Source organism: Syngnathus typhle, linkage group LG11, assembly GCF_033458585.1.
Source record: "Syngnathus typhle isolate RoL2023-S1 ecotype Sweden linkage group LG11, RoL_Styp_1.0, whole genome shotgun sequence".
NCBI lineage: Eukaryota > Metazoa > Chordata > Actinopteri > Syngnathiformes > Syngnathidae > Syngnathus > Syngnathus typhle.
The window spans coordinates 12,441,771-12,464,265 of NC_083748.1; the positions used below are offsets into that span (position 1 = coordinate 12,441,771).

General features: G+C 47.6%; 2 protein-coding genes and 1 long non-coding RNA gene across 8 annotated transcripts; 2 read left to right on the forward strand and 1 right to left on the reverse strand.

The window, feature by feature from the left end:
• The first annotated feature begins 75 nt into the window (after positions 1-75).
• Positions 76-11,854, forward strand: il17rd (interleukin 17 receptor D). Its single transcript, XM_061291585.1, has 16 exons — positions 76-257; positions 4,711-4,771; positions 5,882-6,004; positions 7,367-7,485; positions 7,584-7,704; positions 7,765-7,809; positions 7,893-8,047; positions 8,113-8,181; positions 8,246-8,300; positions 8,369-8,479; positions 8,541-8,725; positions 8,791-8,906; positions 9,031-9,306; positions 10,151-10,657; positions 10,716-10,954; positions 11,027-11,854. The coding sequence occupies exons 1-16, from the start codon at positions 90-92 to the stop codon at positions 11,140-11,142; spliced, it is 2,466 nt and encodes an 821-aa protein (XP_061147569.1). The 5' UTR covers positions 76-89; the 3' UTR covers positions 11,143-11,854.
• LOC133162425 (uncharacterized) lies at positions 11,472-15,200 on the reverse strand. Of its 2 annotated transcripts, none has more exons than XR_009716217.1 (3): positions 14,976-15,200; positions 14,209-14,595; positions 11,472-12,487 (listed from the first exon to the last, which is right to left on the reverse strand). It is a non-coding gene; the product is annotated as an uncharacterized LOC133162425 (long non-coding RNA). The 2 variants fall into 2 exon arrangements; XR_009716218.1 differs by having other exon boundaries at positions 13,645-14,595.
• On the forward strand, positions 12,312-22,255 carry arhgef3 (Rho guanine nucleotide exchange factor (GEF) 3). Of its 5 annotated transcripts, none has more exons than XM_061291594.1 (14): positions 12,314-12,454; positions 13,671-13,718; positions 15,501-15,563; positions 17,704-17,811; positions 17,878-18,186; positions 18,737-18,799; positions 18,864-18,960; positions 19,035-19,111; positions 19,305-19,562; positions 19,680-19,850; positions 19,921-20,110; positions 20,185-20,436; positions 21,563-21,707; positions 21,848-22,255. In XM_061291594.1, the coding sequence occupies exons 1-14, from the start codon at positions 12,437-12,439 to the stop codon at positions 21,900-21,902; spliced, it is 1,854 nt and encodes a 617-aa protein (XP_061147578.1). In that variant the 5' UTR covers positions 12,314-12,436; the 3' UTR covers positions 21,903-22,255. The 5 variants fall into 5 exon arrangements, with proteins under 5 accessions (XP_061147581.1, XP_061147578.1, XP_061147577.1 ...); XM_061291593.1 differs by having other exon boundaries at positions 12,314-12,453; positions 13,660-13,718; XM_061291597.1 differs by lacking the exon at positions 13,671-13,718 and having other exon boundaries at positions 12,312-12,454.
• The last annotated feature ends 240 nt before the right edge of the window (positions 22,256-22,495 follow it).

Here is a 22,495-nt window from a genome sequence, read left to right on the forward strand (position 1 = left end):
GTTCCACTGTACTTGAGTCTCTCTCGCTCTAGGAGCGCACCGGCAGATCGACGCGCATGCGCATGGCTACCTGCACGCGTATCGGCGTTATGAGTGCGCCTCTGGGGCTGCAGAAGTTGTTCAGACTTCGGAGAGGAATGGCGGCTCCTCACGCCCTCTTCGTCTGTCTCCCTGCTTTTCTCCTCATATGGAATGTTTTATGTGAGGCTACGCTTTCGGGCAGCAGGAGGAACAACCAGGAACGATGCGGCTTCAAGGTAAAAATGAGAAATAATCCTAATAAAAATCCACATTTGGGAGTTTTTGTTATTGTTGATGGTTTAACTTGTCACCCAGCGAGACGTGCACACGTTCAGGTGTCACCGCATTTTTTTTTAACTGTCTTTGCCACATTGTTGTTTCACTTTGCGCGGAATATTCGGATTGAATGTACAAAGTTAAATTACATTTAACTTTTTTCGCCATTCTTCTGCCGTAGCGCGTGTCCATTTACCTGTCGGAGAAAGGTTCGCTTCCTTGCCGAACTGAGCTCGAAAACGTGGCGTTTTAAAGATGAGTTCAAACGTGTGGATGTGATTTGTAATCTCTTAAAAAATCAATTAGCATCGTTTCTGGCCCTTAATTCGGCTTAAGTGTAGTTTGACCACGGTTGTTGTAAATCTGTCAAATGAATTGAAAAGTTGAAGACAATGACGTCACTTCCAAACTTAACTCGATGTAAGAGTTGTTGTTGTGTGAACATGTCGACGTATGTATCGTTTTAACATTTGCGTTTTATTCATATGGGTGGAATGTGGAAACTTTCTGGAGATTCTGATTGTTGCAGAATGTGACGGTATGTTGTCCAAGTCAATAGTCCCATGTTGTAAATCTGGGGTGGGCAACATGAAAAGGTTGAGCCCACCGATACTTTTGTGGCTTTGGTTGATTGCAGGTAGTAAAAAAAAAAAAAAAAAAGTTGACTTCCTGCAATTTGATGGCTCTCACAGTGGACCCCTACAACATGTGCTGCTCGCAGCTGCGCTGGCAAAAAAAAAAAATGTTTGGCAAGCACACGCTTCCAAAACTTAACAGATATTTAGTTGTTCTCTTTTTCCTCTTTCTGTTGTTGTTTTTTCTAAGGGAAAAAAAAATCCACATCTGATCCGACTTTTGTTATTTCATCTCCCCTCCAAGTTTTCATTGCTCCAGGGATTAAATGATGTCTGTTTTCTTTCATACATGTGCGTGCACGTAGGTGAGGTCATCATCCATTCGTGTGTTCACTCATGTTTTCTTGAGGTTGCACTTTTTGGACGTTGACATCTTTGATACCCCGACCCACATTTGCAGCGCATGCACAATGACAGGCTTCCGATATGGTTCCATTCTTGGAGGATATTTCGGCAGACTGCATGTTACCGCTCAGACAAAACTCTATAATGTGTCCCCCATCGTGTGTGTGTAAGTGTGTGTAAGTGTGTGTTTGGGCTTGTTATCTGTATTTCCCCTTTTCCCCTTTGAAGTGTTGTCTACAGGAAGCCTCACACTGTTTACCCTCGGAAACATTCCTTCCTGCAACAACCCCCTTTGCACCAGCCGACACACACACACACACACACACACACACACACAAAAGACTGCTCATTGTGGGGGTTTGAAGCTTTGCTATTTAACAGGTGTGAAGTAGTAGGAGGTGTGTGTGTGTGTTAAATAAGAGTGTGAGGTTTGGGATAACGACCTACAAAAACCATGAATGTTATTTGCATGCCAGGCCTGTAGGTGGCGATGTGTGGGCCGAGCTGCCTTTTGGAAGACAAATTTGGTTTGGTTCAATGAACATGGATGCCTTTTTTTTTCTCCACTGTTTTCCAGTAAGCTTCAACTGGAAATGTAAAAAAAAAAAAAACACACACACACACTTGGCCATGTTTTGCGCCCGGTCTCTGCGGATCAGAGCTGCCCCACCTTCGCTTAGATCTCGGCTTAGATATCCCGCCTCCCGGATCGTATTGCCTGCTTTCACCTGTGCCCTTTGCTAAAACATCCCTTTGTGTTCGGCAAAGCCGGATGATCTTTGCCTTCTCTTTTTCATCCCTCGTCTGCATGTGTGTGTGTGTGCGTATCTGCAGGAGGACGCACAGGGAAAATCAGTCCACTTCCTCCTGGCCCAAATCACAACTTTCCAGGCAGGTTCCTCATCGTCCAGGCTCTCAGCACCGCGGGGGCTTGTGTGTTTTTGGTATCAGAGAACCTTGACGTCTTTCCCGTGTGAAATTTGCCTACAAATGTCTCTTTGGACCTTGCCGTCCAGATGTTGGCAGAAGATAATGAGGCATTAAGAAAACGAAATCACTTGGCGATACCACCGCGACAGTTTCTCTTATTGGCGGACTGGTTCCCGTTTGTCGCAAGAACAAAAGAACCCAAAGAAAACCAATCCCACTTTATTTGTTGCAAATCATTTTGTGCACCCTAAGCTGCAGTTGGTGAGCTCCAGTTACTTTGAGAGGAACGAATTGGTGCCGGTTTGTTTTCATTTGTTATTTAATGGATGATTTGGTTCAACGCCGTTTCCTCTTTGCACGGGAGGTCTGGAATGGATTTGTTCCTCGTTCGGGGGGGAGAAAGCAGGCCCCAGCTCAGCAGGGGTCGGCTGCTGGGGGGTTATTGAGGAGCACTCATGCAGGAGGTGCGAGCTGCAGGTTTTGTTCCTGTTGCTGGGAAAGCTCTGCTTGGCTGAACACACACACACACATATCTTCAGGTTGCATTGTTGTACTACGCTTTTGTGTCAACTAATTCCTCCTGCACAGCTGCTGATCATAGATTTACTGAGATTTTTTTCTTTCTTTTTTTTTTTTTAAACTATGCACACACACACACAAGGACACGTGGGGGAAAAGACTTGCCGACCTCATGACAACTCCAGATGTGTCTGGAAAATAAATGCAGGAAGAACGAAGGTCTTGCATTCCAGGGCAGATTTCAAATTTTTTTCCTTCTCAGAATGCAAAGTGCACCTGGACGACCTTCATCGTCCTCCAGCAGCAACACCAAGCCAGCCGCTTTGGTTTGGTTTGTGACTCCAAAAGAAATCCGAGAAAAAAAGCAAATTAGACAGAGGTATTGCGAAACAAATCTTTTAGGACCAAGTATTGAAAGCGCACATCTGGAAGCGAGTCCAACGGCAAAACAGACCCGGATGGACGCAATTGAAGTGGTTCTCTCCAACTTGATTCCTCCGTCTCCTCTTTCCTTCCCTGCAGGCCCTCTGATGATTGCCTCTTCCGTCCCCGCCGCCATCTTTCTTGCACGACCCTCCAGTCTCGGCCTTCTGCCCTCGTGGCATCGCTGTGATTAATCGCTGTGTCTTCCACAAGCTTAGGCCACAATTAGTTGGGTGATTAGCTCAGGAAGTCATTTTTGGGGTGGGGGTGGGAGTGGGTTCCGCTTAGCCTCAGGCATCACCTCTCATCAAAATGTTTTTTTTCCAGATGTGAGGGGTCAGCAATTTCGGTTTGAAGCAACCATTTTGGGCACATTCCCGGCATGATGACAAACTTTTTTGGAATTGCCGCAAATGACGAGAAACCAAAGAAGTTACTCAATTGTATCATTTGAAAGTTACCCCTGAACACAAGTTTCACCGAGGGACATGAAATTGGCTTTATCGTATGAGGATGCAGGAAAAAGCGTCAAGGCCCAAATTGAACGAGAAGTCAGCCATTTTGGCAGACGCCGTTTTGCAAAAAATCTCACTTGGTACTTTGATCGCTGGCGGGGCTTCGAACGCCTGTTGATAAATCCTGGTGGCGAGTTTTTTTTTTTTTTTGCTCCTTGATTACAATTTGAGAAACACCTGGAAAAAAACGATACCACCGCTCTATCTGAAAAAGGCGCAGGCCGTTTGAGGGTGTCACTGGGGCCGCAGTTTCAAGAAGACCCTCCAGTCATTTCCACTTCCTGCCTTTTTACTACTTAACCTTTCTTCTGCTACATGAGCGAAAAAAAATTTGTGTCCCGTAAATCACAAGATGGACAAGTACTACTTTAGGATGCGCGTGCGTGCGGTGATGCCTTTGTATTTGTGTGTGTGTGTGCGTCTGTGTGTGGTGATGCCTTTGTGTTTGTGTGGCACGTCCTTGTCAGCGAGTCTTTGTGTGGATGTTTGATTTTTTCCCTTCTTTTTCTATGCTTGTGTGTCACAACCCTCATCGTGCTGCCTTTTATTGCGAGAACGTTTTATTATGTGTGTGTGTGACGAGTGCATCAAAGTCTCGTTTGATGGTTAATTTCTGCCGTGTGTGTGTGTTTGGTTTGAGGGCAATGAGGGTGTGCACAAGTTCATAACGACAAACACATGCACGCACACGCCAACTCTTGAGTTACGCTGGCTGGTAATAGGCATTACAACACACACACACACACACGTGCACAGCGGGACATCCGTCCAAGTGCTTTCGGGTGTTAACGTGTGCTTGTTGTGTTAGTGTGGTCGGACGCCTCTAACAAGCCGGCTGGCGTGTGCGCACGCGCGTCTGCCGCAGGTCGAAGTTGTAAAAGTGCTTCAAAGGTGGCACGGCGCGGCGAGCGGCTCCCGAGAAGCCGCCGCGAATTTACGCAAGTGTAGCTCCGCCGGATTGCACGCCACGTCGAATATAATTAGAATCGGATTTTGTTTTTGCAATGGTTTGTGAGGACTAATAATCGCTATTTTCTCTTCTGCAGATGCCGATGCAGTCCGGGGCCGACGGGGGTCGTCGGCTGGCGGTCACGCTCCGAAGCGACAGTGAGTTTGACTTTCACGTAATATTGAAATCAACCCAAAAAGAAAGTGTTTTTGCTCTTGTGTATTTGCTCTTGATGCAAAGAGACGTTTTGCAAAGAAAGTTCAACTTCCAGTGTTTAAAAAGTCGTTTTCTCTTCACGATGCTCCCAAACACGCACACACATGCGTGCACTTCCTCCTCTTTTGTCCTACGGAAGGTACAAGTCAAGTTCCCGAGCCGTGTCCGATTCACCGCCAGCCGCCCTTTTGTCCGTAACCGTGAGCGAGACGGACACCCTTTAGCGCGCGCGTGTGCGTGTTCCACTTTGTCATCCACGTTGCTTTAAATTTGCTTCCAGTTTCTCTTGGGAGAGGTCATGCTTGCAGGATGTCGGGCAGGTCAGGGTTCAGAGGTCAGCTAGCTATGAACTAAGGAATCGGACATAAAAGGGAAAAAATTTGCGGGGACGTTTCATCGGCAGCGTGCAGCTCAGCGCTGATAAAATGGACCCCCCCCCCTCAGACGGTTCCAGATGAGCGGCTGTGATGTCATCATGAAAAAACCAAAAACTTGGAGCAGAACTGTGCCACTTGAGTGCAAGGCAAACCTCTCTGGTCATTTCTCTCATCACCCTGCTAATTAGCTTAGCATCTGTTTGACCTTCAGCCCTGAACGTGACCCCCCCCCCCCCCCCCCACCTCCTCCTCCAACATCTTCTTCCAAGCGGATCAGTGAGTCGTGTCGCATCCGCCGACCTGAAAGAGTTCCTCCACCGTTCCCGAGCGGCAGGACAACCCCCCCCCCCCCACCTCCGTCAAAGAGGAGCAGTGAGTCGTGTCTGAGCTCCCGCCCGCCTTCCTCTCCGCTCCTCCAACGGTGTCCTGACCCAGACAAAGACCGAGTTTGTCACGATGAGGTTTTCAATCCTGGGGTAGGCTTTCAAGTTGGGCTTTCAAGCAAACGTTGGGGTTTCAAGCTAGGGTTGGGCATTTATGAAACGACCGGCAGTCAGTCTTTCAGCGTATGGAATGGTTCGTCGTCAAGCGAACGATGGACGCAAAGATGTCGAATGCTGCTGTTGTTTGTTAGCTGGCGCCACTAACGCTTGTGTTTGCTCGTGTCTTTTCCAGACTGCTCGTCCAACTCCCCGCCGGGCAAACACGTCATTCACGAGGTGGCCAATGTCTCCTTCACGCATCTGGCGTGCGACCACCAAGCCGGAGTCGTGGTCCACTGGTGCGCCAGTCCGCTAGGTGCGCTAGCTACCTCTCGCTCTACATTTGGGAAACCGACAAACTAACCGCAGTTGACGAAACCAATTTGAAGGAAAAATCGAATGAGAACTTTGGAATAAAGCAAAAACCAACTGAACTCCATTTTCCCAATAATCCAACCCGCAGCCCCGGAGGAGGACGGATCATGTATAAGGCTTTGATCGTAACTCGCTACCTGCGTGCGAGTGCCAAGGAATGTGTGTGCGCACCGCACACGTGGGTCGGTGTGTGTGTGTAACTCGAAACTGCTGGCTGTGACAATGCAGCCAGTTGTTTTCCCCCCCACAAAGAGACCCAAAAATCCCACCGAGGAATTTGCCGGCCCGGCGGTGGCTGAACAACGGGACGACTCTCTGTCCTCCCGCGGTCTTCCTGCTCACTCAGCGTCAAACCTTTACAGGTAGTTCAAAAGAGATTGGGATCTTTGCCGAAGGGCGGGGCGAGCAGGACTGTGCCCCAAGAAGTAGAATCATTTCTATAGGACACATTTGAGCTTATTTTGATAGCTTTCTGCAAAAAAAAAAAAAAGAACGTGCAATTCTAACTCTGACTACCAAGCAACCTGCTGCAAGAAGTCGAGCAAGATTTGTATTTTTAGAATTTGGAATTCTGCCAGCAAGAAGTGATTTGCATAATCTGTTGGTATTCTGACAGTGTCTGACAAATGTGCTCTACCTTACAAAAGTAACCCAATTCCTCTGATTGATTTCCATTTTTGCTATAATGTAAGGCATTACTCAGAAGAAGCTGAGGAAGGAAGGAAGGTAGGTAGGTTGGGATAGATGCCCAGGAATCTGCCCGGAGACGGAAAACCCTGTTCTGCTGTCTGGCTAATGAGAACAACATGTCCCGTGCATGGAAAGATCTCATTACAAGAGTCAAAGCGGCTTTGAGGGGGATGAAAGAGAGTGGGGGCGCAGGTGGAGGAGGGGGGGGGGGCAGGCTGGGCGTGGATGACAAGAAAGAGCTGGCGGGGTGCAATTTGATGGGAAGGGGAGGAGCTACGAATGTCAAAGAAGCCAGGATGTCAGGCTCAGCTCCTTTGACACGGCGATGCGATGGCGCCACGCTCGTTCTTTGGCACGGGACACCTCCGAAGCGTCAAATTCTCCAAACCTCCCCCGATTCTGCGACGCCGCCATTTAGAAGTAGCGGCTTCCCTAAAATCCAAAGTGACAAAAACAATCCCGCATGTGGACAAATCATCTAACAGTCCTCAAGGCATGTTTGCTTTCTCGCCAGTTGGTCCAGCTCGGGGAAAGCTGTCCCTCAAAATTACACGGCAACGTGAAAGCACAATGTCCAGCGGGATGGACGCAAAAATCCGACTTGTTTGTGCAGGAATCGAACACGTCAAAGGCTTCCGGGTGTATCTGGAGGACAAGAACCCCGATGGGAAACGATGCCAACATCTCGTCCTCAAAGACCCGCGGCAGCTCAACTTCTCCTACAAGAACACGGTGAGACCAACATAGGCTTTTTTTGTGAAGGCTTCAAGGTTGCAGCGGCTTGATGCAAATATTAGTGAATTCCTTCTTGGTCCACCATGTTGGCGCAGAAGCTGAGCAGTCAGCCGTTTAGTGGCTTGAGCTTCGACACGGACTACTTGGTGCGCGTGGTGCCGTTTCCCACGCTGATGAACGACACCTTCTTCCCGCCGTCGTTCCTCAGGACAAACTGTAAGTGCTCTCGCTTTCGATTCGAACGCACTCAGCCCACCCGCTTTTCGTCCTTTGTAGCCTGTGAAGTCTTGCTGGGCTCGGAAAACCCAGTCTGCAAGCCATGTGAGTTTCTCGCCGTTGTCTTCACGAGATGCGAGGCTTGCTCCCGGAAAATTCCGCCAACGTTGCTCCTCTGTCGTCATCAGTCTGGAAGCCGAAGACGCTGAGCGTGACCCAGCTGGGCTCCGAGTTGCACGTCAGCTTCGAGCAGGCGCCGCCCTCCTTCGCCTTCCACCTCTACTACGTCTACTACAAACTGCGCCAGGACGATGGAGCCTTCCGACTGCGCCGCTGCCAGCCCGTACGACGCGCGCCGTCCAGACCCGCCGCCGCTTTGCCGTCGCGCTAAGTCAATGTGTTGAACAGGACGCCGGGCGGCCACAAAGCACGTGCATCCTGAGGGACGTGGTCACTCCAGGGACCTACACCATCGAGGTACTCAAACGCCGCGACCGCCGCGCTCCTTCACTTCCGTAACGGTCATTTTATTGCGCGGCAGCTCCGGGACGAAAGCAACACCACCAGGCGCCAGACGCAGTTTTACGTCAGCCAAGGTAAGGCGGAGCTTTTTTGCTACGGGTATGTGGTGCGGCGGCTAAAGTGCGTTTTTGTCCCGCTGCAGTGCACTGGCCATGGGCGGGGCCTATCCGTGCCATGGCCATCACCGTGCCGCTGGTCATCATGTCGGCCTTCGCCACACTCTTCACCGTCATGTGTCGCAAGAAGCAGCAAGGTGAGAGCAGAATGTTTGCGGGATGGAAAGCATGACGGCTGGACACGCGGCTCCTCCTTAGAAAATATCTACAGCCAGCTGGACGAGGAGAGCAGCGAGTCATCCAATCAGAGCGCGGCGTCCAGCGCCGACAGACCGTGGCCCCGCCCCAAAGTCTTCATCTGCTACTCGGACCGCGACGGAGCCAAGCACGCCGCGGTGGTACAAAGCTTCGCCTACTTCCTGCAGGATTTCTGCGGCTGCGAGGTGAGCGAACCAGGCCCGCCGGGTTGGCGCCTTTGGTCTCACCTGTCCGTCATGTGGGCGCTCAGGTGGTGCTGGACTTGTGGGAACATCTGGAGATGTGCAGGGAAGGTCGGATGTCGTGGCTCAGTCGGCAGCTGGACGAAGCAAACTTCATCATCACCGTCTGCTCCAGAGGCCTGCGGTGCGTTGAGCCCCCCCCAAGCCCCCCCTTTTTTTTTTTGCACAATGTGGAATGATAGGAGAAATCGAGATGCTACTTCCGTTAGCAGCGTCTGGAATCATTCGCTCCGCCTCCGTCCCCACAGCTACTTCGTGGAGCGGAAGAGCCGCCGAGGAAAGACGCCGGTGGGTCGCCGCGGCAACAGCGGCGTCTGCGACATGGATTGTCCGGCGGGGAGGTCCGGCGGTGGCGGCGACCTGTTTGTGGCGGGCGTGGCCATGATCGGCGAGAAGTTGCGGCAGGCCAAGCAGCAGGAGAGCGAGGAGCACGGCCACGTCGGCGAGCTCCACCGCTACATGGCCGTCTACTTCGACTATTCCACCGAGAACGACGTTCCCACCGTCCTCGGTCTGGCTCCCAGGTAGGCAGAAAGAGGACAAACCATGTTCGCTCAACAATCAATGTCCCTTAGGAGCAATTTGCTTTCTACTGAGTAGAATTGCATTTTTTTACATCTTTTCCAATTGAAAATGAAGCAAATGTAAGTTACTTATTTGAAAAAACATTTTAGAAATTGACTCAAAATATTTTCAAAAGATGATTTTCAAAAATGAAAATAGTGTTACGTATTTTTTGGATACAATTAATTTCAATTTAAATGTGCTTTTCTCATGAGTACCGTATTTTCCGGACTATAAGGCGCGCCGGACTATAAGGCGCACCTTCATTGAATGGCCCATTTTAAAACTTTGTCCTTGTATAAGGCGCACCGGACTACAAGGCGCACCATTAATGCATCATGTCAGATTTTTAATCCAAATCAAATCATTCTCCATTTTATCTTTTTTATTTCAACTTCAGACGCAACAAATTACTTAATAATCATAAAATAATGATCCATAGTCTTTTCGATTCATGATTCATAGTCTTCAGCGGGCCACTTATGATTGATTTCATGACACAATTGTTCGGGTCAGTTTAAATTTAGGAATTTGGTCCATATATAAGGCGCACCGGACTATAAGGCGCACCGTCGGCTTTTGAGAAAATTTTAGGTTTTTAGGTGCGCCTTATAGTCCGGAAAATACGGTAGGTATTGTTTTTCCAATTTTCACTAAGGTATCAATTGCCAGCTGATTTTATTCTTCTTTCCATTATCGCCCTTATTAAATTGAATGAACTCCATTTTGCTTTATTTAATGGACTCTGCTCTAACCTCGTAACAATGGAGTGACTCGGTGTTGTTCCGTTGTGTGTGTGTTGAGGTTTAAGCTGATGGATCAGCTGCCTCAGCTGTTCGCCCGCCTGCACTCGGGCCGCTCGGGCCTGGCCGAGCGCGACTCGCAGCCGCTCAACATCTCGCGCAGGAACTACTTCCGCAGCAAGTCGGGCCGCTCGCTCTACGTGGCCATCTGCAACATGCACCAGCACATCAGCCAAAACCCCGACTGGTTCCACAAGCTTCACGCTTCCTGCTCGCCGCCGCTTCCCAGCACACCCGCCGTGTCTGTCCGGGACGACGAGGTGCCCTCCTCGTCCACCCGTCCGGACGGCGGCCTGGTTCTCAACCAGGTGCTGGCGAAGACGCCTGAGGGCAGCGAGGAAAGGTCCAGGAAGAACGCGCTCTTGCTCGCCCCTGCCTCACCCTCAGACGCCGTCAGCTTCAACCTCAGTCTGGGCCCCGGCCTGAGTTCCGTTCCCGTTCCTGTTCCTGCTTCCTGTCCCAGTCCTGCTCCAGCAGGATCGCCTTCCGGGCTGGAACGCACTTCCAGGTAAATCCATGCGCAGGCAAGATTTTGGTTTCAGAGATCACCTGGGTCTTTCATTTAGAACGTCCTCCGTAATCTTCCTGGAGGAAGCATCGCCTTCGCCGTGCGTCCTGGACTACGAGGCTCCTCCTGCAGAAGCGTCGTCCGAGCTGCCGCCGCCACCGCCACCCCGCGACTCGGGCATCTACGAGTCGTCTGTGCCTTCCTCGGAACTGTCCATCCCCATGATGGACGGCCTGTCTCACGAGCAGGCCGACTCGTCGTCCCTGGCGGAGAGCGAGTCGTCCTCATCCGGCTTGGGTAAGCTCGCCGATGAGACGTCACCGCTGCGTAAGTTGTCACACCCTCCTGACTTTCGGTTTGATGGCGTAGGAGACGAGGAGCCGCCGGCAGTCACGTCTCTGGGCTGCGGCGCCCCCACAGTTTGTAAAGTGGAACTGCACCACTTGGAGCGAAGTGCGTTACAGGAACCTGTGGTCTCACTGTAACGTTCAAACTAATTCTCCAATGGATGTTCTGGGATGCCGGTAACCGTGGTGATCAGGTGTGAAGGACGACGCCTCAGGAACTTTTGCTAACCACTGCATTTTTTTCCCCACTTTTGAAGTTTTGTAGTGCCTGCGGACTGGTGGGAATTTTCTTGCTTCCTGAAAATGTTCCTTTCCAGGAGAAACATCCAGGGTGGATATTTGGCACACAGGCACTTTTTCTGCCCACGAAAAGTTCTTTTTCGAGGAATATTGACTCGACAGTGGTTCCCAATGTTGGTGGAAAATATATTTTTATTCACATTTGAAGATGCCTTGTGCTATTGCTAACATTTGGAATGAAATTGGGCACAAAAGTGAAAAAGGGAACACGGCATTTTCCACTTGTATATAGATTTTTTATTTTCATTTTGCCGGAGGTATGTGTTCTAATTTTATTTTTTTTTCTAGATTTGTTTTCATGCATTAAATGGCCAAGTACTGTTTTATAGTACGTACCTTAAATGTAGGAAATAAAAAAAGGCATCTCGTAACACTTATCACAGCTATTTAGTTGAATTCTTCAACAGTAATTAGTTTGAAATTGCATTTTTTTTTTCAACTAATTTCATTTTGAGAAAATTAAGTCGAAATAGGGGTAGTTTTAATTTAAAATTTAGAAAGAATGAAATTATTTTTGTTCCAATAAAGCATTTCTTACTGAAATTTAAAAGTGCCTATTTCCTTCTTTTTGTACAGTGTTTATTTTTAAAGAAAAGTAGGTATTTAATTTTTCAAAACCTGTTTGGCATTTAATTGCCACGAAATATTGACATCATTTTCTTGAATGCTTTTTTTGTTTTGTTTCATAAAATAATTCCAGTTGTTTTTTAAAAAGTACAAAACAATGTGCAAATATTTACATGTCAAAATTCCATTTGGTAAGTTTTTTTGCAGTTGCAGCTCTTATTTTGTGAAGAGTAAAAATGTGTATGGGAAGCGTCTCCCCCAGAATTCCTCTAGCTTGACGTGAGCCGTTCGGCTTCTTGACAGTTGACTCACTTTTCTTTCTTCTTGTTCTTCTTCCAGCGTGGCGGACTTTTGGACCCAAACTTTGACATCCAGCTACCATCGAAGGCTTTTCTTCTATTTTGACGTTTTCTGAGCGCAACGTGGAACTTGTTGTGGAAATTGTTGGGTTGCGTGTTGCTTCAATTGTTTTTGTTTTGGATGTGTGGAGGGGCGGCTGGCGGTTTTGGCAGGCAAGTGAGCGAGGAGGGGCCTAAGTGAGGCGTCCCATGCAGGCAGGTGGTGGATGGCAGCCCCCCGCAAGGTGAGCAAATGGATGTTTCCAATCAAGTTTACGCTGTCATCAAAAAAGAAACAAAGGCGTGAACGCCATTCATCATGTCGTCATCATCACCATAACAATTGAATTCAAATCGTAATGGACCACATAGTTTGAATGTGATGGAACTAATTTGCTGACAACAACAAAAAACTCTTCCAAGTTTTTTTAAATAGTTTTTTTTGTTGTGGTTTAGTCTACTATTTTGTTATTTTTGTAATTTTTAAATCAATCGAACAAAATCAGACTAATCCATTCAAGCACTACAATGCGCTGACGTGCGCAAGGAGAGCCTCCATCGTTTCCTTTCCCGAACCAAACAAACAGTCAAATGTAAAATGAAAACACTAGCAAGGAGCTGCTGTAAGCCACGACTCACGACCGGACGCTCACGTGCGGACAACTGACTGCACTCACTAGGCCCCGCCCCTCAAAGGCACACATCAACACACAATTCCTGCACAGTACGTACAGTATGAGGTGCTTTTTTGTTGAGAACCTGAAAGTCTTTTTGGTCATTTTTGAGGGTCACGGATTTCCTTTTCCATCCCTGAGTTTTATCAGTTTGTTGTTATATTTTTGTGATCTTTTGGTCTTGTTTTGAATTCTATTTTTCAGGTTATCTTAGCTCAGCATAGTATCTTAGCAGGCTGGATAGGTTCCCGTTTCACGGGTTGGCACTTGACGTTGCGATTCAAATCCAAACAACAAGCGGTGACAATGTCAAAGAGCCGTGTGCAAGGTGAGGCTGACGCCCATCTTTGCAGGAATGCCGTCTATCCACTCAACGACGCCAAAGAAATATGTGTTTGTTCACACAATCGTCAAATGGCAGGTCTGCTCCACCACTGCTGTCCTGCTATGTGCTCTGACTAATGAACAGCCATTGTCAGGTCACTTATGAACAAACGGTGGCCTATCAATTTTTTGCCACATGTGAATGAACGCGTGATTGGTCGCCATGTGGTGAGGGAGGGAATGAGGACTAATTCTAGAAAATGGATGGTTAACAAATATGTGACGTCATAATTTATGCACTTCCCATGGCAGGCCACCAGGTGGCAATGCAGTAAGCTACTGTCAACTGGGGGAAAAGTTTCTTTCGTTAGCAATAAAGTTTATTGCTAAAAAGATCGAATAAACAGATGGATAATAATATGTCATTCATATTTTACCTTTGTCTCTCTTCGGGCCGCAAAAGAAAATGTCTTCTTTCGCGTTCTTCTCAGATGAGCGCTACTTCAGAGGGGTACGTGAGAACACACGCACACACTCACACACACGCGCGCACGCGTATACTTAGTATACTAAGTACTTTTTGCCCCTCGATATATCCACTGGTGTAAGTTTATTGTAAAGTGATCAAAAACGTAATTATGGCCTCTTTAGTTTCCTTCTATTTTTTTTTTTTTTTAGATCCAGAGTTAATAAAAGTCTTCTCATGAATTAATGAGCTCAAGCTCAGCCCATTTGTACAATAGCAGCACGTGTACTTGTGATTTCCCCCTCATGAGCAGCCTTTTGTTCTCGGGAATGAAAAAATCTTGTTGAAAATTTGCTGCACGTTCAAAGTGTCACCAACCCAATAGCTCAATGAACTGCACGGCTGATTTATTCAAATGATCCGGTTGAAAAGTTGTTGTTTACGTAAAACACGTTTTTTTTGCATAATACTGCAATTGTGAGTTTGCCTTTAAAAAGCTAAACGCACTTGCGGCTGTTATCCTCGCAGTACTCACTGAGCTGAAGTCTCCCGTGATTGGCTGACATCAGGCGTGAGTTGAAAATCGGCTTGTGGCTTGAGGGTAAATGTCATGTCAGCGGGGTCAACCTGGCTTGGACATGAAGGTATTTCCTTAATGGCCTTGTTGTTGTCCTTGCGCTGGGCTCTCCGCTGCTCCCGGAGCTCCTAATTTTAGACAATTTTTTCCCCCGCGCCGCCGTCACTTCCTGTTTGCTCGACGGGAACCGGCTCAGTGGTCGCGCACAATGCTGGAGGGTTCCTGTTCTTTGGTCAGCGCCTGACGAGAAGGCCGCTGCATATCCTCGGTTGAGGGAGAAGAGAAGACAAGAAGAAGAAGGAGAGGGAAGCGTAGTGTGGCCGCCCGCATCCGATGTGACCGCATCTGAATTGCAAATCGAGTGTCAGTTGCCAGGCGCCGATGATGGGCTGCTGTCTGTTCCTTTACTATCGGGTGAGTCGCAAATTTCAAAAGAGCTGAACCATTTGGACTTGTCACCAGGGTTGCCATGGTTACCTGGAGAGAGTAACTGAGTTGCCCAAACTGATGACTTGTTTTTTGAGTCCCTTGTGTTTTTCGGGTAATTCTGCAAGTTGGTGGACTGATTCAAATCATCAGAATCTGCAGTGTAGTTAACCAAACGGTTCAAGCAAATTATCTGAGTGCCGTGTTTCCCGGGAGCCCGCTAACTCAAGTCAGTTTTTTGCGATCACACGAAAATCAGCATTTGAACTACGGAAAAAAAAAGGAGCGCCTGGTTTTACCTTTGTTGACGAAGAACACGTTAGTTGGTCCAACTCGCGAATCTCATTTTTTTTTAACTTCTTAATTGTTCTGCCAGAAGCCAAGACGTGCGTCAAAGGTAACCTGTCAGCTTACATAATGTTCAAAACAACAAAGACCTCACACACACAAAACTTCCTGACTTTGTTTTGATTCGCAACATGGCTCCTCTTCCCACATGTTGCTGTGTTTTTCTTTGTGTTTTGTTGCCATGGCGACCTGCAGGAAAAGGCATCAGCCATTTCCCGGTAGTTCAAAGCTTCCAAGGATGGTGTAGTGCACCGGTGTCAAAGTCAAGGCCCGCGGGCCAGATCCGTCCCTCCACATCCTTCTATGTAGCCCGCAAAACCAAATTATGAGTGTCAACTTGATGTTTCTTGTTAAAATGCCCAAATTCTAAAATGTCTTTCCTCTTAATAACAGTGAGATCGATCTTTTGTTGAAAAGTTTTCGATTAAATCAATTGATTGTACTGTAAAGCGATTTAATCTTTTTGTGCATTGCAGAAGAAGAGGAAGCAGGCCAGCAGAGATGCCGACTCGCTCAGCCTCTGCACTCTGGACATCAATGTAAGTTCTGCTCTTTACGTTCCTTGCTCTGTGTTAGCATCATGCTAACAACTTGAATGGGGGGGGGGGGGGGGGGGTGGCAGTGCTCTCAGGTTGGGTCAGTCCCTGTGTATGTAGCGTGTCGAGCACATGTGAGTATTTTTGGAGTTTTAGTGCAGCCGCCAGTTCCTTCCCGGGCGTTTACCACTTTGTTGAAAGCAGCACAGGATGCATGCACCCCTGCCCACCACCACCACCACCACCACCACCTCACTCCTCTTCACTCATACACACAAGGACAAGATTGTTCTCATTCACATTGTGATTCCTTTGAAAAATGTATTTATTGTAAATATATTTTTAAATACATTGAGCTCATTGGTTGAATAGCTAATTGGCTTCAGTGAAAGTTATCACGTTAGTAAGATAAGAAATGTACACATTGGTGGGATCTTTTATTGTGTTCAATAATTAGTAAATTATTACTACTTCATTAGAATTAGTACATTTGATAGTCAATTCTTGTTTTTATTACTGTATTAAAACATTTTTTTATTGGCTTTTTTTAAGGAATGTTGAATTTCAATTATTTTTTTTCATCTGTCTTTTTCGACAATTTGGTAATTGATTTAATTTACTTACTTGATGTGTTTTACGTTTATACTTTGTTCCTGTACCTGATTAAAAATATCAGCTTTTTTTTTTTTTTTTTTTACATTGACCTCATCTCGGACTGTCCTGGCTCATCCATGGGAGCACGTTCCCAAGTTTTCCAGGGCAGCTTTCAAAAATGACACGTGAGCTGCACAGCCATGGTCATCTAAATTCATTATTGATGTGTTTTTAATGACCATGTTGCCAGGCGGGGTCACATGCTCCGTGAGCAATTATTGGCTGGCACGCAAACAATTGTGAGCCACTTCTTCATCGAGCCCTTCTACCGGCTCTCACAAGGCCTCCTTTCATTTTATAGACTTGGGTCATGTAATTGACTTGGGCCATTGTTGGTTAAATACAACCAAAACAAAGTGTCAATTTTCAGTCAATGGCGGCTGAGTCAACGCGGTGGCCATTTTGAGCTGAGTCTACATGGCAACGTAGGAAAGTCACTGATTCGGTGACTCGGGGGCAAGTCATTGCCCCGCCGTGAAACGATGGAGACCGCTCAAAATAGGACACAATGGCCTCGCTTGTGTTCCTCATATCACTCATGCGCACGATTAAATACGTGCAAATGATTTTGATTCGATTTTTTTCTCAACTTTTCGCAAAGTAAAAATCCTTTTGTGATGGAAAGTAGGACACTTTTCCTCCAAATTCTGAGAGAAAGTAAGGAAAAGGTGGGATTGAAGGAAGGAAGTAAGGGAGGCAGTGAAGGAGTGACGAGGTGTTGAATCACAGAGAACAAAAAACTGATAAGGCAGCAGAAAGCTTGCATCGCACACAAAGTGAGAGAGAGAGAGAGAGAAGCTTCGGGTGGGATGGGAGTGAGCGCTCGCGGTCCAGATGTTGCTGTGACGAGCGGCAGAAGACTCGAGCTGTTGCCGTTCTCTCGGATTCGTGATCATTGCCGACTTTTTGTTTGGTTTTGTGGGAGGGCATCATGGTTGCCGGGCAGAAGCGTTTGGGTCTTCTGCTACACAGCTTGAATTTGACGTCGTCCGTGGAGATCAGCAAGCACAAGAGCAAGCAAGTGCCGGTACAGTAGGACACGTCTTTTGGAGGATTTGATTTTTTGTCTTGACACCAGTTGACTTTCTTCTTCTGTGGATTCCCAATGATTGCAAATGTATTGCGTCCATGCACCTAATGTTCCGTTTCATTGGCAAACACGGTCCGAAGCGTTGTCGGCCAAGGTTGCAGTGACCCTGACCTTGAGCGTGACCCTGTTCATTACGCCTGGCGATGCTGGATGAAATGCTCAATGTTAGCTTTCCCATTAGCACGTAGCGCAAATAACACTTGAGAAAGACACAATTTTTGTCAACATTCATAACTGTCACGAGTGCCAAAAGATCGAAGATGAAACCACGTAAAACTTCTCACAAGTGGAAAATGATCACGTACTATGGAAGGAACAGAAAGACGTTTGCAGTGATGCTGCCATCTAGTGGCGTTTGTACGTATTGCCGTATATTACGTAGTCTCTGTTGTTTTGCAGGAGCCGAGTGCCAAGCGCAGCAAAGCGTTGGTCTCCGGGGTGACGTCCCTAGCCAGCCTGCTGCCTATCAAGACGGCGCCGCTCAAAAGGTTCGGACAGACGCTGCAGGTGAGCCTCCAAGAACGAAAAAACATTATTTGGAGTTTTTCTTCTGACAAACGCGCACTCCCTCAGCGTTCCATCAGCTTCCGAACGGAGCGAGCCCTTCCGCCGCCGCCGCCGCCACCTCTTCCTCCTCCTCGGGCTCCTGCCACCCCCTTCTCCTCTTCCTCCTCCTCCATGAAGACCCGGGTGACCTCAGCAGCCAAGTCCAACTCCTGCTCTTCCACAACTTCCTCTTCCTCTGGCTCCACACTGTCCAGGGTTGCCACGGGGACCGGCTCAGCCGCCAAGCGTCGTGACAGCAAACTCTGGAGCGAGACATTCGAGGTCCACTTGGGGGCGACGCAAACGCTCAGCCCCAAAGACATCAAGCGACAGGAGGTGACTTTTCATATCATGCTAAACCTTTACACTAAAGCAGCCAATGTTTTTGTGTGTGCCAAAATTGGAAGTATGAGAGAAAATCTCGATTTATTTTTGTACTCTGTGATCTTTCAGATCCTCTGATGGGTCTGAAATAAACAGTTATTGAAATCCTTTGGATTACGATTTTGAAATATGAATTTGAAATATTTGTTTCAACATCAGTTGGTGTGTCCTTTTTTTGCACAAGTCATCCAGCCAATCAGAAAATGTAATCTCCCCCCATCACTTGTTGATAGATTTTGACAGTCAGCAAGACCAAAAAAAAAACATTAATTCCATACTCTTAATACTTGTTTTTGTGATTTTAAAAACAGAATAAATTTTCTTTCAAATCAGGTTGAAAATATGGATGTATTTTCATATTCATAATTATTTGATTTTTTTTCTAAAACAAATATTTTAATTACAAAGACTGGAAATATTGAAAAATAATGATAAAATAATTATTTTAAAATGAATATCGAACATTTTCTGTTGTACGAATGACAAATTGTTTACATTGCAGGCCATTTTTGAGCTGGCTCAGGGCGAGCAAGATCTGGTGGATGATCTCAAATTAGCGAAAAAGGTAAACAAAACACTTTTGAATTCTTTCTACAGATACAACCAGCCCCAATCATAATGTTTTGCAGGCTTACCACGACCCCATGCTGACGCTGTCCATCATGACCGAGCAAGAACTGAACCAGATCTTCAGTACTCTGGACTCACTGATCCCTCTTCATGAAGGTAGCGCACACGCTCGATGTCCTGATCCAGTGCCGACACCGAAGTGCTCAGCCAGCATTTTTGTCCGTCCTCAGACCTGCTGAGTCGCCTCTGCCAAGCTAGGAACCCAGACGGGTCCACGGAACATGTCGGACAGATCCTGACCGAGTGGGTGAGGGAAATGTTGACTTTGAGACCATTTTAAAGGAGTAGAAACGAGTAACAAGTGGGTCATGAACGGACCTGACTGACAATTTTCCGGTTTGTGGGACGGAGAGCAAAAACACGGCATAAATGTTGTCATGTATCAAAAGTGTCGTCGTCAGCAAATGATTCCGCTGATATACGTGCGTGTTCGTGCGCAGCTGCCGTGTCTGTCATCGTACACGGCATACTGCAGCAACCAGGTCTGGGCCAAGGCCTTGCTGGACCAGAAGAAGCAGAACCTGCGGGTACAGGACTTCCTGCAGCGCTGCCAGCAGTCGCCCTTCAGCAGGAAATTGGACCTGTGGAACTTCCTGGACATCCCGCGCAGCCGGCTGGTCAAGTACCCGCTGCTTCTGCGCGAAATCCTCAAGCACACGCCCGACCATCACCCGGACCGGCCGCATCTGGACCAGGCGGTGAGGGGAAAGCCCGACTTGATACAAATGGAGTCGAAGAACTGACTAGATAAGAAAATACTGATTTTGTTTTTTTAATCATTTTCCCTTCAACTCCACCGGGCACCATCCTCACAGATGCTGCTGGTCCAAGGTTTGGTGGGCGACATCAACAGGCACACAGGCGAGTCTGAGTGTGAGTTCTACAAGGACCGGCTGCTCTACACCGAGGTGGGCCACAGGGACGCCCTGATTCAACGCTCCAGGACGCTCAGCTGCCACGGCGAGCTCAAGAACAACAGAGGACTGGTCAGCCAAACCTGCGACAGCTGCACCACCAATGCTGAGGCCCCATTTGACTTTTTCCCTCCATGCGTAGAAGCTCCACGTGTTCCTGTTCCAAGACGTGCTGGTCATCACCCGTGCTGTGGCGCTCAACGAGCAGCCCGTCAGCTACCAGCTGTGCCGGCGACCCATCCCCATCCGCCAGCTGGACCTGGAGGACCTGGAGGACGGCGAGATGAGAGTGGGCGGCTCCATCCGGGGAGCTTTCAGCAACAACGAGCGCAGTCAGTAGCGACTCCACGCCAAAAGTCTCAAAGCTGGCGACGGCCTCAGACTTTGATCGTTTGTGTCCCGGCAGCAAAGAACTTCTTCCGCGTGTCATACCGGGTTTCGGGTGGCGCACTGCAGAGTCACTGCTTCCAGGCCAGCGACGCTTTCAACAAGCAGCAGTGGCTCAACTGCATCCGCCAGGCCAAGGAGGCGGCGCAGGCCCAAACGGCACGCCAAGACGCCTCGTGTTCGGCAGATGAAGTTACGGCGGAGCTGGAATCAGAGGAGGGGATGGACCCGGAGACGGAGCCGGAAGAGAATAAAAGGCTGCACGAGGAAGGTGAGAACAAGAAAATCCTAGATCATCCTGTGATTCATCGTCATAGAGGTCATCACGAAGCTGTTGGATCAGGGACTACCGATCATTTATGTAATCATGGAGGTCATGAGCGTTGTCCACTTTTGGAGTCACAGAAAGTGATGAGTAAGGGATTCCGGCACCTTTTGAGGCATCTGTAAGTCCAAAAGCCCTGGTGTGCTGAGTTTGGGTTTCTCGCAGCTGTTGGGCCAGGTGCAATGAAAGTTGTCAGGTTTTTATTCACCGACTGTATAAATGTTAAGAGAAAAGTATCAGCAGGCAAACCACAAGTGAGGCAGAATATTGAGTCGCAGCTTGCGCAAGGGGTGCAGTACAGACAGGTTACAATGCCCAAACTACACTAAAGTCTGTCTGCATCCTTGCTCTTTTTATTTAGGGATGCCCTGCCCACATGTATAGCAGAAACCGCTAAGAAAAAGAAAAAGCGCGAAGGCTTCTGCTTTGGTAAGAGTAAAAACGGCAGATGGTATACTTATGATATGGCGATACAGAAAGGAGCATACAGAGTTCAGCAAGTTCAATGGGTTCAAGCAACCATATCAGCAGGAACCAGGGGCGCTCTTAGCGCTCCATATCTTGAGTGTGTGAAGTGCGGAGTCCGCCACTTGATCAAGATAGACACAATGCCGTTGCAGGGCGTTGTATTCTCTGCAGCTGCATCTCGCTGACCAAGATAGGACCTCACACCTCTGCTAATGTGGTTTTCTGTGGTGAACATAAGAACAGCAAAGCAGAACAACAAGCACACGTCCGCACTAATGTAGCGGTAGATCATTTATTGTAATATGGTAATATAGAAACTAAAAGAGAACGCATGATAACATATATATACATTTTTCCAACAAAAGTCTTGGTGGGAAAGTTTGAGATTCGGCCATCTGTTGACGGAATTGTGCAGGAGGGCTCGTAAATACAAAAGTCATTATGGGTATAGGTGCACCTGTGTCCATCCGTTGTTTTAAAAAAAAAAATATATATATATGCAAGGCGATAGGTGAAGCTACCCCTTCCACGAGAGTGACCGACGCAAAACTGACCTGTTACACTTGAGGGTACAAATGTTTCAACCCTAATCCCTGTCTGGCAGGAAAAGCAGAGACAGGAAGTGAGGCGGCTGCGGGCATGGAGACGGGACAGGTCGAGCTGAGGGTCGAAATGGAGAACCACATTGGTGAGAGCCACAATGGTGATGCTGAGGAGGAAATGGAGGAGGCGCTTAACAATGACGAGGAGTACGTACGATGCTGATGTTTGCAAGTCAAGTTTATTTATATAGCCCTAAATCACAAACAAGTCTCAAAGTGCTTCACATATACAAAAAAAAAAAAAAAAGACAATTATTCTCAAACATCCCCTGATCTTAAACTCCCAGGAGGGCAAGGAAAATTTCCAAAAACCCCGATCAGGGGAAAAATGAGAAACCTTGACCACAGATGGGAGGATTCCCCTTCCAGGATGACCAGGCTGCAATGGATGCAGAGAGGGCACATAGAATACATAATATGGACGATCCAAAGAAAAAGTGGATGTCCAATTCAAAGTGAAGAGCTGCAGGAGGTCCCCTCATCCTGATTTGCACTTCACCAACTACCAGAAAGGTTTGCTTACCATGGTAACCAAGGACAACAATACCAAAGAGACTTTAAACCAGACCCACTGACTGTAGTCACCTTAAAAGCGTGGAAACGCTGCCATTTTGACCCCACCCCCTTATTGGGTATTGGTGGAACTGCTGTAATATTAACATGGATGTCTGAATAAAGCCATCTGTCATGTGTCACTTGACTACATCAACTTCATAAAATCCATCCATGCATTTTGGAAGCTTTTCATCCTAATGAGGGCACAATATTCCCATTAGAGGTATCCAAATAATTTCTATTCAATGGGTTCATGTCATATAAGGTCAAAGTTCATCCATCTGTGTGGTTAAGGTTATGTACCAGTATTCCGCGGCAAGGGGAAAAAAATTTCACAGGGGAACCAAATCGAGCACAACACCGGGAAAACTAAGTTGCCA